The sequence below is a fragment of the Lytechinus pictus genome, chromosome 2, assembly GCF_037042905.1.
Source record: "Lytechinus pictus isolate F3 Inbred chromosome 2, Lp3.0, whole genome shotgun sequence".
NCBI lineage: Eukaryota > Metazoa > Echinodermata > Echinoidea > Temnopleuroida > Toxopneustidae > Lytechinus > Lytechinus pictus.
In genome coordinates, this window is record NC_087246.1 from 63,800,064 (window position 1) to 63,818,624 (window position 18,561).

Below are 18,561 nucleotides of genomic sequence, written 5' to 3' on the forward strand. Positions count from 1 at the left end.
ATCGATATTGAGATATTTGTATATTTGTGTTTAAAGGTGACCATGAAGAGGCAAGTGAGCCTACTAAGTGGTATCGCCCTCATTGTTGGAACTATGATAGGCTCGGGTATCTTCGTTTCGCCGAAAGGAGTTTTAAGTCAAACCGAGAGCGTCGGTATGAGTCTGGTTATATGGTTCCTCTGTGGCGTTCTCTCTACTATAGGTAAGATTTCTTTTTTCACTTTCCAAATTAAAATGTTATCATCATCCCCCATTAGACCTTTAAGTACATGCCTAACGCAGGGGCAGCTTCAGGGTATAGGCTTACCTTACCTTACTTTATGAACATCGTTGTCTTTTGTTGTTGTGTTTGTTTATATTCGTCCGTAGGCGAATTACAAGACGAAGAAAAATTCATATTTGACATTTCACTCAAATCAGAAAGTTGAATTATTATTATTATTTTTTTTCTAAGACATCTATCGAACTCAAGAATCATTGTGACATCTGTTGAGATGCTGTTCCCGTAGGACCAACCCCTATATGATGTTAGTAGTTAACTGAATTCCCTTCTTATTCTTTCATCAAGGTGCGCTATGCTATGCCGAGTTGGGTACGCTCATACCCAAATCTGGCGGTGAATACTCGTACATATTGGACACATTTGGGTCCCCCCTGGCCTTCCTGTTTGCATGGGTTTCTACACTTCTGATCAGACCGTCCTCGGTTGCCATCATCAGTCTCAGCTTTGCAGAATACGTAGCGGCTCCGTTCTTTGGAGGGGAGTGTGGCGCCCCTGAGGGCGTCATCAAAATGCTCGCTGCAGTGTGTGTCAGTAAGTCCTACACCGGCCTACATTCTCTACCAATTTGTAGTCTGCTAAGCAAACCCTTCACTCGAGTTAGGGGTCTGAATGTGCAGCCTACTCATTCCTTGTGTACCGAAGGCCCTCTCGATAAACAGCAAGTTTTGTATGTGCTAGTCTTCGCGTGGAGACACACTAACCTTGTTGATCAAAGTTTCAATCAGGGTCTGTACCTGCAGACTAACCAAATTGCGGAGGGTCCACGAGGCCGATCCTGCCATATTGCATTTTCTTTTATCAAGGTGTTTGTCTCCATCAACTCCTATTCGCCTATTCTTCAATGTGAACTAGAATATACCATAATATGCCTGATTTATAAACAATGTGACTTATTATGAGAACGTGTGGTCCCGTGGAAAGATCCCGCCTAATTAGCCAGTTCGGAGAAATGTGCAGATGCAGATCATTTGCAACTAAATTCCAAAGCACACTGACAACTCCTAGATCAATACCCGACATGGCAACATTCAAATCATGCAAACTGGTATTCCAAATGATGAAAAACAAGTTCATGTAATTACTTGTTTGTCGGTATACTCCTACCTGAAAGGTGCATGCAAAAATTGTGATTTATTGTTCACTCATGGTGCCTCCCATATTCAGGTGGAGACATCCATTTGTCCAATTCATGAGGCATCTTAATACCTGATAAAATACCCCCCCCCCCCAAAAAAAAAAAAAAAAAAAAAAAAAAAAATCAATCCTCCGTGATATAAAATATCTGTGGATATTCGAGGTCATTTGAGACATGGTCTAACTACGAACTTGTCTATCGTGACATCCGAGCTCCCTCTCTCGGCGATGGTTTTGTTATTATTAAAAATAGCAATTTTAGCACTGACTTTACGATTCTAGTAATTGGATATTACAAAGCTATTGTCAAGTATTATATCCTGGAAATTTCAGCCTAAATCCGTGCTTGTAAATGGGTTTTATATAAACATGAAATAAATACGCATATAGCTTATTATCGTGCACCGAATCAAATTGAATTTTGATATAAAATCGGTAAGTCATCCATTAAAACACATTTCAGTTTGTATCCTTCATACCATAAAAGTTTATGATCTAGAAATGAATTGGAAAGTGACAAAATAAAGATGGGCTTTAATATTTAGGCCTACATGTACACACAAAAAAAAAGTCTTAATACCAAACCAAGCAGGTTTGTGAAATACTTTTTCCTTTTGTAAGATATCGAAAAGAAACGGCATACACGTTTTTGTGTGACTGATTACAAGTTTGTTTGTTTATTCATTTATCATTTTTGTTGTCTTTTGTTTTAGTTTTAATCGTTACTATCAATTGTGCCAGTGTCAGATTGGCGACGGGTGTTCAGAATGTTTTTACAGCAGCTAAGCTTCTAGCTTTAGTTATCATCATTGTTGTTGGATTTATTCAGCTGATACAAGGTAAGGAAAACTATTTTATGATATCAAATTCTTCAATCGGGATTCAAAAATTTGTAACAATAGCAGATTTTCTCCAGCTGGGTAAATAACTAATTTGAATATGGGGCAGTCGAGATTTTTACAATTTTTTTTTGTTGTTGTAATGTTGAGTAGTTATTAGACATATTGTTATAAACTTTTGTTATCTTTTATACTGAGTTTTGAATATTTTCGAACACTAACAATGCAGAAACATGTCCCCCTCCAAATACCACCCCCATGCACACACACCAGGACATCAGTGAAAACTCAAAACATTATTTTGTTCATTTTATTCCAAGCAATAATACCAGCAGACATTTATTACTATTATTATAATTATCATTATTATTGTTGTTGTTATTTTATTATTATTATATAATGACAAATATAATGACAAATATACTTTGTATATTTTGTTCATTTTTTATCCGATCTGTTTTATCATATTCCACGTTTTTGCAATGACAGGCAATGCCAATAACAGTCTTTAGCAATAACAGTCTTTAGCAATCACTTTAAACTATTTTTTGTTCAGATATACAAAAGAAGCAAGCATAATATGTATTATGCAAAATGCGTTAGTAGCTCCATGAACATGATGTATACAAAATCTATAAATGACAATTCCTGGAATATGTAAACCTCGAACTGCAATTCGTTATTGTGTCAAGAAGTAGTACAGGGGCGTCGATCCATTTTTCAGATTGGGGGGGCAAAATCATGAATCAACTTTCCAAAGGCGCTCGATCACACAAAACAAACAGACTCAAACACACACACACATATGCCTATATGTATATATATATATAGATTATATATATATATATATATATATATATATATACACACACACACACACACACACATCTCACCAACAAATTAAATTTGAAAAAATTTGAAAAATAATAGATGCGAGCGCGAAGCGCGAGCTGAAAATTTTGATATTTTGATCTTAAAAAAAAAAGAGTTTAATTGACGTTTTTAATAAAGAACAAGATATATATCCAACAAAAGATTATTGCAAATCGAAGTGGGAGTTCTTTTGAGGTATAGAAATGAAAACGGGACACTCTATTCACCTATTCAATCATGAAAAGTATGGGTTTTTGCTACAGAAATGATGCGAGCGCGAAGCGCGAGCTGAAATTTTTTTATATTCTAATCTGAAAACCGGACATTTTGAGCACGATTTTAGATGAAGAACGAGTTGTGTATCTCAATCTCGCTTGCTGATTTCTGTGTAACATTACAATCTTATTTTATTTTTTGCACATGCGGAATTATTGGGGGGGCAAAACGATATGTTTGCCCCCCCAATATTTTCATTGGTGGGGCGGTTGCCCCCCCTGCCCCCCCCCCCCCCATGATCGACGCCTCTGAAGTAGTATATAGGCTAGACCCATGCACGATGACCATCGACCTATCAATTAAGTGACCATCAAACCTTTAATGATGGTGATCTTAAGTAAATAGCTCTGTTTACTTTTTATTTGATAAGTAGGATGACCTTTGCTATGTCCTGCATTGTTTGGTGGAGACGTAACTAGATTAAACCGGTTTAAAATGACCTTTTAATTACCAAAAGAACGCTTGGCAGAATAAATACACCTGAAATACAATAGCCGTATGTCAAACTGTCACACCATGCAATACATTAAGCGTAAAATACCATCGATTTTCTTTTATTTCTGGAATTATACGTATAACTTCTTCAGAATATTGACTGGTGATCAATTAAGCAGTTGAAGTTTGGCAAACATTTAATGAACCTTTAAGTATATTGGACGAAAATTCCAACGAACGAATCATTTAAGAGTGTAGTAAATGTTCTATAATTATTCATTGTTGAATATTGAGAAAATTGAAATTTGCCATTGAGTCAGATTAACCGCACACTCTTGGTAAACCTTTTTTCTCTTATAGTAGTGGCAGTTTGAACAATTATTTCATAAATTCAACTTTTGTATTTATAAACAAAAGCAATGGAAAATGATAGTATCCTGATATTATGGTTGATTGCAAATGCAAGGAGAGTGAATAATAGCATGTGCTCTTTCGAAGAGCCCATGGTATATGAATAAATACACGTACATAAACAAATCAATTAAGTTCTGTACAAGATATTACTTAGTAACTGATGAGGGATTTCAGATTTTATAGAAGGGATAAACAAATTTGATCTTGGTTAAATTAGTAAAACGTAGAACAATCCATTGTAATAAATAGGATATAAAGATTTTAAAAAAAATCGCCACTCCAGTTCGGAAACTGCACTAGCGGGCCCTGCATAATAATGTTATCATTACCTTCTCCAATCTAAATGCTGAGTGCTTCGCGAGAAGGCAGTAGGTCCCATTTTATAAGTCTTTGGTATGACTCGACCGGGGATCGAACCCACGACCTCCTTGAGGCGGACGCTCTATCACCGAGCATGATGTGGTTCTGTCATTTGTCCTTCGTTTAATCAGTGAAACGCAATAGAACAATTAAATGTAGTTAATAGGCCAAAGTTTCGAGAATCGACCTCTTAAATACTCATAAAACAATATAAAAAGAGTGGGGAGTTTTATTCTGATAAAGACTGTTGTAACTTCTGTGCAAAATATAAGACATTACATCGCCACTGATAAGCGATTTCATGCAGAAGAAAAAATATACATTAAAAATGTGACCTTAGTTGAATCAGTAGACATAATAGGTCAATAAATGCAGTGAACATTCCCAAACTTTAAGCCTTACGGTTGGAAGTTTGACCATCATCCGATTAAGTTTGATAAGCCCGGACCTGTATAGTGAATAGTATTATCGCTTGTATTTGTATTTGTCTTTTTTTTTTTTTTTTGAGGGGGGGGGGTCATATGCAAAAAGAATCAAAATGTATTTCCATTACATTTTCTATGCTTGGAATGGATGTATTTGCAAGGTGTTGAGCAAGATATATACGAACATAAAACAGTGATACAGTCAATGTTATTCACAACCCTTACCTTCTTTTCTTTAGGGTTTTTAATAATGCGAACCATAATACTGGAATATAAAATTAGTTGCCTGCATGCCAGCCTCTTCACTACAATTTGCACATCATAATCGGGTACTTTTTTCATTGCGTAATAATCTCATAAACGTTATAACCAACCTATCAGGTGGGTGTTTCATAAATCTGATCGTAAGTTAAGAGCGACTTTAAGAACGACTGGTGGTAAATTGTATATTCATTGGTGATTGTTAAGTGCATAAGAAAGGTTCACCAGTCGTTCTTAAATTTGCTCTTAACTTACGAACAGCTTTATGGAACGGCCCCCAGATTGGTTAACAAGTGAACCTACCTCATGGGTGTCGATCCCGCTGGGGGGGGGGGGTGGGGGAATATATATATCCCCCACACATTTCAGGTGGGGGATGGCCTGTGCAACCACCTCCAATATTTCGTGGGCATGAAAAAAAAACAGTATATCTCCAGAAAAATAATCGATATACATTCATCAAAATACATAAAATCAATAAAAATTGACATCACAGAAATACAATAAAAAAAATCCGTTCCCCAAATCAGTTAATCCTAATATTTTTTTCTGAAGTTGACAAGTAGCGATCTCCAGCATTTTTTACAACTTATAATATTGCAAACTAATACTATCTATATACATTTTTGCCAATGAATTATTATTCGTATTTATTTTTTTAAAAGAAATGTATCACTATTATTTTTTATGTTGTACTTAGTTATGTTTGTTAATAATTTCGGTTGGAAAAATGCTGAAATAAAATAAAATCAAAGTCTTCTTTGAAAACAGTTAACGCACTCATCTGTATGTGATAAGTGAAATTGCCGATATAGTTTAATTTCATGAGCCATGAATAAATGCATGTTTAGGCCCTCTCTCATTTCGATGGTGCATAAAATCAAAGAAAGTGAAAGTGATTGAAGTATGCTCTAAAATGCGATTTTCGCGTGTCAATTTCTTAAAAATTCCCTACCGTGGGAGGGGGATACCTTCCTCCCATACCCTCCCCCACTCGGTCGCTTCACTCCCTCGCCGGGACACCAATCATCACAATGAATCGACACCTATGACCTACTTGTTGGTTAACACCTGCCTACCTACCGTTGGTTAAAACAATCCTAATTCGTTATGTACTCAACTTTCTTAAACCAAAGATAAATTGTTCATGCTCGACTGTGAGAATACATGGTAGCTCGGCACGTGTACAGCGCAGACTCTGCCAAAAAAGACACAATGTTGTAATGATTGTTCTTTGTCATAATTATGCTCGATATTATTATCATCATTTCTTTAGGTAACACTCAATATTTGGATCCTAAGATCTCTTTTCAAGGTTCAACTGCTAATGTAGCTGCATATGGGATTGCCTTTTATCAAGGATTATGGGCCTATGATGGCTGGTAAGACAGACCAAACTTTTGCCTTTTTTGCGCCCCCGGAAGTAACGACCGGGGCACGCGTCCCACTTGCTCCTTCCTAGATACGCCACTATTATCATGCTCACATTTTAAAGAACCATGTATGCTTAATTGTTTTGTTACTATGTATTTCTCTGATATTGTATCTTGTATTTTTTTATTGAATGGAATTTGAATAAATTGAATTGAATTGAATTGAATATATACTTACCCTTTATTTGGTAAAGACTACGGGCCCGTTTCATAATAAAGACTTATAACCATGATGATAACTTTGCCATTACTTTAAACTACTACAAAACCTTGATTGCTGCTGAGTTATGTTACCATGGTAGATGCCATAATGACAATTAGGTATCATAGTTCTAACTCCGAGATTCGAGATGAGATTTATTATGTGAATCTGTCAAAATGATATGACATAACATATTTGAATGGGAGTTATGTGTTCATGATAAGGTGTGTTTTTAAAAGTAGTTATCGATTCATATTTTTCGTTTTAAGGATCATTAACGTCAAACGTCATAGTTTTCAGCACTTTTTAGAATCTTTTTCGTAAATATTTCACAAAGTTCCGTGCAAACTAGATATGGGCCTTCAGTATGGCATGGATTTTTTAAAATCGAATTGAAGTCATCGAGTTTATATTTTGTGAAGAGTAATTAACAAGTTTACCAAAGTATATCTTTGATTTTACGAAATTTATAGTTGTTTTCTCAATAATTGTTTTAACTTAAAAACTTAAAAACAGGAATCAGCTAAACTACGTCACAGAAGAGCTTGTTAATCCATACAGGTAAGCATTCGAATCGTTTCAAAAGTATGCCTTACCCTATTTGATATTTTGTATTAATAAAAAAAAACACATTTCTACAAATCCTCTGGAATGGTGAACCTGAATTAGATTTTTTTATAATAAGTGAAGCTGTATTTAGAAAAAAACTATATATCTATATAAGATATGTGAAGGTCCCTACTGTCTATCTTTGTATCTGGGAACCAAACGACAATGCAATTATGTAAAACAAGATGACATTACAAGGTGGGATTTACACTAATATGCACAGATGTATACATGATATTAAGAATATAATGTATCGATTTATTACGCAATTGTTTTTATGCAATCACTCCGATCATCGCAATGATAGCATATTGAATTTCCTCGACAAATTAATGGTTTGTAGAATTCTCGGGCCTTTGGGAGTATCTGTTAATTTCTCTACTTTCTTTCAGATTTCCCATCTTAAAAGTTGGATCTTTAAGAGTATTATCTAACTTATTATTTCTCTACCTCTCCTTCAGAAATCTTCCTCTTGCCATTATCATCGGGATACCTCTTGTTACAATTCTGTATCTCTTGGTTAATATTTCATACTTCACCGTCATGTCGCCGGAAGAACTAATGCAATCCAGTGCAGTAGCAGTGGTAAGGTTTTTTTTCAAATAATTTTTTTATTCAATATTTATTAAAAACGATTATACAGGACACAAATCTCAAATGTGAATGTACATAACGACTTATAATACATACAGAAAATAGAGAAGTGCCAACTATCTTTCATTACAATCATTCAACAATACTCATTACAATCATACAAGAATCTTTCATAAGCTCTAATCAACGGTAAACCAACACTTACCATTGTTAGATTTATTCTTTCAGCTGTAACATAGAGAGTAGCTCATCAATTATTAAAATCTTTCCCCATAACACCAACTACTTCAAAGGCATGATTGAATTGATTAAAGCGGGTTTTTTTCTATTTAATTCGTATTTACTGAAGTTATTTTCCCTACCAAAATATTTGCATTAATTGTATCTATATTGACACTTTATTTCAATTCATCTGAAGTCGATTCAGATCAATTTCAAGACTAATTTGATAAGCACACAATTACTGTTAAATTAAATCTTTAATGATATTGATGATGATGATGATGATGATGATGATTGATGATGATGATAATGATGATGATGATGATGATGAAGTTGATGATCATGATCATGCTGATGATGGTGATGATGATGACGGTGGTGGTGATGATGATGGTGGTGGTGATGATGATAATGATGATGACGATGATGATAATGATGATGATGGTGGTGATTATGATGATGATGGATCGGTGATGACGATGATGTGATGAGGATGATGATGATGATGATGATCGATAGATGATGACGATGATGATGATGATGATGACGATAATGACGATGAAGATGATGATGATAATGATGATGATGATGATGATGATGAAATTTGTTGGGTATACGAGTAGCCTTCACCAGAGCCTTTTCGCCTATTGATTCTACTCATGAATATATATCTTTCTTTTCGTAAATCTCTATAAATGTTATCATGCATGGACAGACGTTTGGCCAGCGAACATTGGGTGTTATGGCATGGATAATGCCATTCTCAGTAGCATGTTCTACATTTGGTGCTGCAAACGGAACACTTTTTACGGCTGGAAGGTAGACTACTTGTGACAATCGTTACCAAAATGGAATCGTTCTCTTGTTCAATTACCGCGTCTACTGTCATTCATATTAGATCTTATTGTTACGTCATCTGTCTCTATATATTACGATGTTTCATCATATTTTGTCCCTTGTTTTTGCTTCTTAAGGACGTTCCACAGTTAAAGTGAAATCCATGTCATTTTCACCAAACTTTGCACATAGATACTTTAGAACCTTAATATTCGAAATATGCAAAAATTAACATAGGTCCATGTGCTTGATTTTTTGCTATAGAGCTTCAAAGTTCACCCAAATTGATGTTCTTAAGAATTGCGCATTCAAAAGAATTTGGCATTTTTAGACCGCCCAAGATTACTACAATGAGTTTAAACCTCCATTACTCATTCAAAATACATGAAAAAGTCATCAAATTTCGCAAGAGAGTTAATAATTGTATCGTTAGAATGGAGAATCTATTAATAGTGCTATTTGTTTGCAATTTTAAGTTTAACAGCACTGTCAGTTCTTAAAAATGGCGTAAAAGATAACAAAATCCCAATCTGAAAAATGTAAAATTTCAGTAACACAATACAAACGTACAATAAATGCTGCACTTTATTCAAAATCCATGTCATTTTCACCAAAATTTGCAGAGTTGTAGAGGAAGGTATACCTAAGAGGTAGAAATATTAAAAAATAGGGGTTCATGTGCTTGTTTTTAAACTATCAGCATTTTTATTAGAGCAAATGTGCTTTTTAAAACACCAAAAATGGGCCGAATGCTTAGTATCTACGTGAAGAAAAAAATCAAAACCACTCTACCATTTATTCAAACTCTGGCTAATATTCGTGATTCTTGGCAGCACTGCAGAGTAAAGTATTTTGAAATTGTAGAGAATATTTTTTTGAATGGTCTATGGAATAATTCAATTTTTTAGCTTCATGAAATAACGCATCGGATCTGCAGTTAAAGTGCAGAAGACGAGAAAAATCAGCTCATACCCGCAGCTAATTAATACCTGTTCATCCATTGTGACGTCAGAGTGTAAACTATGCGCAGATCATAATGCGCACAAATATAACTGTGGAACGTCCTTAACGAAATGTGTTTTAGAATGACACTACATCTTAATCGAATATCACACTGTCTGACCATAATTATTTAGGTCCACTTCTCGTGAAAGCCATGGTTTCATTCGGCCATTTCCAATTCCATTCTATATTTTTGCATCCTTCGTTTGGTCTACACAGTTATATTGTTTTGACATCACATACATCAGTCTTGTTTGCTGCTAGTTTTCATAGAAGGCCTCTAGGTTGTCAATGTAGACTTTTTTTTCGTTTATCGTTAAATCTGTATGGGTTAAACGGGTTCTCTTTTGAATTTCATTTGCATTTTCACATAAAATTTATTTTTAACAATATTTTAGTCATCTCATTAATCGTTTATGTCATTTTTTTTTTACATTTGAATGAAAGTACCCCCTCCCTTTTCTTTGAAGTTTCATTTCCTAAGTACCCTCAGATAATCATTTTTATAAATTAATTGTTTATTTTTATTTATTATCTAGTTTAATTTTGAATAAACGTTCGATGGTCTCATTTTGGAGTCGTTTTCTTGGACCATACATGCCTGTATTTGTGGCTCCATACATTTATAGCCCTTCATAACTGTATGTGCATTTTTCACGATCGAGTTTATAACGGTTCTAGAACGAATGACCGAAACCCTTTTTTCGATTGATTAAAAGAATCATTCTTCTATAAATTTCTGTAAATTATCATTGACAGACGTTTGGCCAGCGAACATTGGGTGTTATGGCATGGATAATGCCACTTTCAGTAGCATGTTCTACATTTGGTGCTGCAAACGGAACACTTTTTACAGGAGGAAGGTAGACTGTTTTATCATGCCTGCAGTGTTGTGAAAATTGTTGCCAAAATAAAGTTGTCGTTTATCATTTATTTTGTTGCTTGTCGCATGGGGCGTCGCTGAAAGGGTTCATGGGTCCGACGCCCGGAGGGGCCACTTCCATTGACGAGTGGATACCATGCGCGACCACGGGGTCTTGAAAAGCACCCTAAACACGTATTTTACATATTCTGAAAATGCACCCCTTAACAAGTATTGGCGTGTGAAACCCTACCCTTAACAAGTATTGGAAACAAATACTATTGGCAAGTATTCCCAGAATTGAGTGATTTTTTAAGTAGTTAAAAAATATAAAGGGAACAAGAGGAAGATAAGAGAAGGGTATATTTAAAAAATATCTTGGTCGTGTTAATCTAATTATTACCCTGCTAATCAGCTGAGGAAAGTTTGTATTGCCCATCCCCCTGCACCGCGCCTGTAAAATAGCCTTGTGCTCTGGGCTTTTCTTTTGTGACATCGTCTGTCTTTATATTACGTTGTTTTAATTTTTTGTTGTGCTTCTGCTTCTTCACATCAAAGGTAAATAAGGGCTGCAAAAGGATCATACAGTAATGATTCATAGTTCATTAAAGTTATATCACAATGTCTGTGTAGCTACAGTCCACTTCCCGTGATGTGGTTTTGACATCTCATCTCATGTTTACGTCAGCATACTCAGTCGAGTTGTCCTAAGTTTACATATAAGCTGAATTTAAAATATGCTACCTCTATATAGTCCCAATGTGAATTTCGCTGTCAAGGACTGCACCATAACAGAGACCATTTCATTTCTCGTTACATATCTGTCAATCAGTTTGAGTTAACAATTCGATTTTCGATTGAATTTCATTTTGTCGCATAATAAGTACAATGTTTCAGTCATCTCATTAATCGTGTATGTCTACATTTATTTTTCATCTTCACTACAGCAGGCAATTGGTAAGGCCTACTGCGGATACGATGTACAACGATCACCATGATGTTTTCTATGACATCGCATTTGTTAGTCATCCCGACACTTATTGAAAAGCACACATTTTTTTTTAATTACCACCATGCCTGTTGTTGTTGTTGATTTTTGTATAGACGTTCGGTGATCGTACCCTTGGAGTAATGTCTTGGATCATGCCCGTATAATTTGTGGCAATGTCTACATTTGGCGCTCTCAACGGCTCAACATTTGCAGCGGGAAGGTATTAGATGACCACGCCCATGCACCCCGCCCAATCACCCATGCTTCCCTTCAGATTGTTCGCATTACCTGATTGGGGCGAGGTTGCATGGCCTTGCCCGACCTTGATGGCTTGTAAAGTCCTTGTTTTGGGGATAATTCTTTATCCGGCCGCGGCCTTGTCCTAAGACCCATATACCTGATCATCTTTGCGCATTTCCGTAATCTGCCAGTCATAGCAACAGATACCTCTTTGCCCCTCTCCCACCCATGCACCAACACCTCCGCCAGTGACTCTTTCAATGTTAAAATTTACTCTTGTTTCTATGGTCCCAATCACATAAAATTTTATCTAAATGTATCATATTTTGTAATTATCATAGTTTTACTCTGTATGATTCCGTGTTCTGGCTTCGTGTTGGTATTAATTTGTTTTATTCGTTTATATCGTGGCATCATCACATTTTGTCGGTTTAAATTATAATATGGCTGTTCCTTTTGCTTCATTTCTTTTCAAATTGGAGTTCTTTTTAAAAACTATTTAAGATGTTTAACAAGTCAATGTACGCTGACATCATTTGTAGTGAAAATTGCTCACTTTTTAAATGAATTAAGGAAGAAATATTTATTTTTCAAAGTTTCTGCTAAAAATGTATAATTTAATTTGGTCAATTTAAACATACATTTTACTGCCCCCCCCCCCCCCCACGAAACGGGGGGTGGGGGGTATTATGCAACTTTGACATTTTACGATTAACATTCGTTTTCTAATTATGACACATATCCCCCCAATACTTTCATAAATGCTAATACGCAATTATCAATATTGTAAAATGCAGACGTACGCAAACCGTACGCTTGGTCCCTTGGCTTGGATTATGCCAATATTTGTTGCTATGTCGACGTTTGGGGCGGCAAACGGGACTATTTTTTCAGCAGGAAGGTAATATTTCTATCAAAATATGCGCTCATATATCATAAAATAAAGGATGATCTTAAAAAGAAATGCAAAATAAGAAAATATCATCGCTTCCCTCTTTCATGAATATCGGTATCAAGCAATTGGATGTGCATATACATACGTATTTGCAACAAATATTTAAAACAAAGGTCTTTGAATATTGTTCTTTTTATTTTGCACCTCTTTGTTCTCTCTTCTCAAATGAAAAGGACTGTATTTGTTCAAAATAATATTTCCAATAGTTGAATATAAATCATGCAATCGTATACGTGAATAATAACATGACCTAAATCTTACTATGAGTATTCATGTTTTAATACTATACTACAACCATTCATCGTGTGATCGCAAGCTCATTGGATGTTTGTTCATATACTTCAGACTTCCCCTTTAGACATATCTATATGAATATCACACTCATCACATCTTGTTGAAACTCAAACGTAAATTTCACCCATTACGAATTCGCAAGGCATGTAACATTAATTGATTAAGTTAAATAAGGGCACATTTTTTTAACCATAATGTTTACATCCTACTGTGACGGGTTTTTTTTTATCTACTAGTATCCTGAAAATAGTTTGGAAATAAAGCAACTCATATTTCAACGGACCCGTTGCAAAAAAGAGTGTATAAATTTTGCCATAAAGGAACTTTGTACACAATCTTTGTACTGAATAAATGAGAAGAAACATAAGCCTATTCCCTTTGAAGTGTCGATACTCTGAAGAGGGATTGGTCAAATAGCCAGTGCGGTGTTGATGATTGTGTCCGACCGATAAATAATGTTAAAATCAATCGAAGTAATGGTTAGAATCTACCAGAATGTGGGTGATATTGACCTTTTTTTAATCGATCGGACACATTAACCATCAGATTGGTTACTTTGACCAATTGTGTATTAAAACTATTTGTTTAATCACAGAGACTGGAGTTATGAAACACTTTAACGCTCAAAGTATATTATGTCCATAATGTGTTAAAGGGCGGCACACCCTCGTATTAGAAATATTCAATCACTCCTCGTTGTATCTCACATGGTGTTAATCAAACGAATTATTTCTTAATTATTTCTGTTTGAGATTGTAAATACACAGACCACTACATTTTCAGCACAATGCAATCAGAAATCATTTTTATGAATTTATCATACGCTATGTAACTAAAAATCATTCAATGCCGATCCTTTTTCATTTTTTTTTCATGACGATATTTCATGCATGCATGCACATATAATATGCTCGGATGTGCATATATTACGAATCATGCAATTGATTCTTATTTGTGTTATTTTCACAATTTTTAGTCTTTATGGCAAACAAATAATTTCATAACAAAGTTGATGGATGATAAGGCCTACATTCTTAAGACCAGTCCCCCTAACATTCCCGAGGAGCCCCTCTAACATAACATTTTATTTTTTTTTATATGTTTGTTTTTTTATCTCTTAACCAACTAAAATAACCATCCCTGTCCCCTGTCCCCCTCTCACCTCAGCTATGCTAGTTATTAAATGAAAGCAAAAACAAAATGTGTGATTTCTAATCACACATTATCATTTTTATAATTGATCTCACTATCCGAAGACGTTAGGAAATCGAACTCTCGGTGTGATGACTTGGATTATACCTGTATCAGTTGCCCTGTCAACATTTGGCTCAGCTAACGGTACTTTGTTTACCGCGGGAAGGTATTATTGTGTCTAAATAAAGTAGATATAAAGCAAAGCTTAGATCGGGAAATTTGACTTTCTAAACTTCCCTCTCCTTTCAAACGTAGCCATTATTACAGTTGTCTTCACTTTTGTTGCGTGCCCCCTCTCTATTTCTATACAGCCACCTAAACTCAGCTCTTAATGATCTAATTGAATCACTTTCTTTTCGAAATTGAACGGTAGAATTAAAAAAAATGATTACGAAGATTTTCTATGATGTTGAAGAACAAAAAGTCTTACTATGCTGATAATCTCTTGTTCATTAATTCTTATTTACATTGCTTCCTATTTTATTGCATCATTTAATCCTTTAATATACCTTCTAAAATACTGCAATTATGTGCACGGGTCTGTCAAGTTGCTTAACGTTCATACTATAACAATGCGTAAGGGTGTTTCAAAATGTGTGTGATGTATTTCTTGTTGGTGCTGTATCAGCTTTTGTTGTAAAATATTACATGCAATCGTCTCTTTCATGTAATGTCTCCATACAGTCTAATATTCATTTATTCACTCATTTATCTCTCTCATATTACTTTATTGCTGTGTTATTTTTTTCATACAAAGAAGAAAGCTTGATATATGTTTTCCATAGCAATGCTCCATCTTTTATTTTTCAAAGTAGCAGAATTTGACGTAAGTTAAAGCTTGTCGTATAGGCACATAAACTGAAGTCACATTCACCAGTATGAATAAAATTGATCATGTATATGTCTATTGGCCCTATTATTTGTTTCATTAACTTGCCCTGTCAGCTTTTTTATGAGTCAAACTTTCCATAATTATTTTTTTGGTGTAGGGAGGAATCTATTGTCTAACTAATTAACATAAAATGATATACATCATGCAAATTAAGCAACCAGCTTTCATTGTTTGAAATTCATTAAAGGAATTGCCATGATGCTGATATAAGATTGAACATGTATAATCTAACAACCATATAGAAGTGGTCTCCACTTACATGCCATAGGATAAACAATTTATCTATTTTCCTTTATTATTTACATTTATCTGACCAGCAGTAAAATACCAGAGACTGTATAGATTGCATGTAGAAGAAAATGAAGTCGAGTCAGAGCTGTAACACAATTAACGATTAGGAAATTAATCCTCATTGTTGATTTCAATAAAATGTACGAGTTATAAACTTGAAATGATGTTTTAGACTGGCACATGCATGTAGCGATATGATTACTAACCCTTCTTTCGCCTCAGCACTTCAACCTATTGTAACGTGGTAATCGATAACAAAGTCGGTTTTAGTAAGCAAAATGTTATACTTTCGAAAGTTCATTTATTATGTAGTGTTCTATTATAGCTGTGCTTAGTTCATATCTTCTTTAGATTATGTAGATTTCCTTTACCAGGATACACTGGTTTTAATCACAATGCGTAACCTATTTCAGCGACATGAATTTAGTATATAATTCCTGACTGGATTAATATTAAGGCAAATGGCATATAATCTTATTTAAATAAAGAGGGGTAAGAGATATATACAGGCCAATGCAATAATACTTGCTGGCATAGTGTTTATATTAAATTAGCATCCAAAATAATTTCGCTCGACATATTTGCAAAATGTGATAACAAATAACTACCAAAAAGAACAATGAGATATTTGCTCTTATCGGATTTTCGTTTTGGATCCAATTCCCATCAAAAAGAACAGACACATCCTTGCCCTTTGTTTTGATGGAAGTTTGATCTCATACCAAAAAGTGAAAAAAGGGCGACGTATCTAGTCCCTCTGAATGTTTATTTCATTTAAAAATAAAATTGCTCAGACATTTCCAACATGAAAAAGCAAACAAAAAACAACAACAACAACTTGCTCCTCAGGTTTGCAGCATTTGAAACTGGAAACAGATTATTTTTCATGGAAAATTTTGATTTCACGATATCAAAACAGGAAATCGTGAATTTTCTATCATTATTTTTTTTCAGAATTTCCCAAAAGTTTAGGAAACCCAAGCAGCTTCTACCTATATTTTTTTCAAGAAAATATGCCTTAGTCTATTTTCCAAATTTATATAGATTTATACTCTGAGGATTTATTTAATTGCTTGATTTCCAGACTTACTTACGTAGCAGCAAGAGAAGGTCATATGGTGGAGCTATTGTCCATGGTTCATGTTAAGAGATTAACTCCCTTACCTGCTATGATTTTCACGGTAAGATAATGATAATTAGGCTACTCTTGATATCTTAACTTTGATATACTGTATACCGTCCCATCGCCATTTATACGCTCTAGAAAAAAAATGAGTAGAACGTGACCCATTATTGGATAAAACGGGTACATACATGTGTGTTAAGGGAGATTTTGTCCCATGCAAAGTACATGTTTTCTGGGTAAAATTGAAAGCAACATTGGCATAATTGCATGGGTAAAAAATTACATAGTATTCGGTATCATTATAGCCAACCCCGAAAATGTTCCCCTTTTATCCAATGTTGGGTTGTTGTTTTTTAGAGCATATATACCCCCTGGCTGCGCATCTCCACAGCAGGGGGTTGACGTTACACAAGACGGAAAAGTGCACAAGAATGCTCAATACAATAAAGTCAAGCATGCACTTCATGAAGTATAAAATACAGATTTTCCCGCTTGCAAGGTGGACGAGGGTTGCATTACTTCGTTTTACAAGCTATTTTTTTTCTGAATAACGCCTTAAAAATGCAATTCTAACACAGGAAAAAAATGTCAGCCCATGTCACTGTTTTTACAATTCGCCAACAGTCCAATATTTTGTTTTTATCGTTGTACTTTACTTGAATTAATTTTTTGTTCTTGATACCTTTCAGACGATTCTATCCATAGCGATGTTGATACCCAGTGACTTTGATACGTTGGTGAACTACTTCAGTTTCGCAGCTTGGATGTTCTACGGTATTACAGTAACAACACTGCTTTACCTCAGATATAAATGGCCTGATGCAAAGAGGCCAATAAAGGTATTGTAAATAAAGTTCTTTTGATGATGTTGACGACGACGACGAATAATAATGATAATAATAATGATGATGATGATGATGATGATAATAATGATAATAATAATAATTATCAATAATAGTAATAATGATAATAATGATAATAATGATAATAATAACAATAATAATGGCATTACTGTTTGAATTGATAATCATCAAAATAAAGTGTAATCAGAGATGTTATATTGAATAATGCTGAATCCATGTGACTCTCCATCATGTTGCTCTTTTCGTCCTTCAATATGTTATGTTACACAAATTAAGACAGAAAACTGAAAACTAGGCCTATATGAACAAGGATGTATTAATATTTTTCTTTCTTTTTAATGACAGGTTCCGATTGTATTACCTATCATTGTATTGATAGCGGCAGTATATCTTGTGATAGCACCTATCATTGATGAACCTGCTCTCCAATATCTGTATGCATTCCTCTTCATTCTGTCTGGTCTCATCCTATATCTCCCGTTCGTTTACTACAAGAAGGAATTAGGCTGCATGAGTAAGTTGAAGTTGAGTCTGCTGTGTTAGGAGAAGAGAGAATGGAGAGTGAGAGTGTGGGAGAGACTATAGGGAGGGGTGCAGATTTCCTTTGTGGGAAAGGGGGCACATGCATGTACTGTTACGTACCATTGTTACAGT

At 34.8% G+C, this 18,561-nt stretch overlaps 1 protein-coding gene across 2 annotated transcripts in view; it reads left to right on the forward strand.

The window, feature by feature from the left end:
• LOC129253811 (b(0,+)-type amino acid transporter 1-like) overlaps positions 1 to 18,561 on the forward strand; it is a 34,773-nt gene that overhangs the window by 13,678 nt on the left and 2,534 nt on the right. Inside the window, exons 3-12 of one of the 2 annotated variants that reach the window (XM_064095376.1) lie at positions 37 to 202; positions 569 to 814; positions 2,131 to 2,256; positions 6,577 to 6,682; positions 7,452 to 7,496; positions 8,006 to 8,129; positions 9,076 to 9,179; positions 17,003 to 17,099; positions 17,734 to 17,883; positions 18,253 to 18,421. In XM_064095376.1, coding sequence (XP_063951446.1) covers positions 37 to 202; positions 569 to 814; positions 2,131 to 2,256; positions 6,577 to 6,682; positions 7,452 to 7,496; positions 8,006 to 8,129; positions 9,076 to 9,179; positions 17,003 to 17,099; positions 17,734 to 17,883; positions 18,253 to 18,421 — 1,333 coding nt within the window. Of the gene's footprint in view, positions 1 to 36; positions 203 to 568; positions 815 to 2,130; positions 2,257 to 6,576; positions 6,683 to 7,451; positions 7,497 to 8,005; positions 8,130 to 9,075; positions 9,180 to 13,089; positions 13,194 to 17,002; positions 17,100 to 17,733; positions 17,884 to 18,252; positions 18,422 to 18,561 lie in introns of both variants that reach the window. The other variant, XM_064095377.1, reaches the window with a different exon arrangement.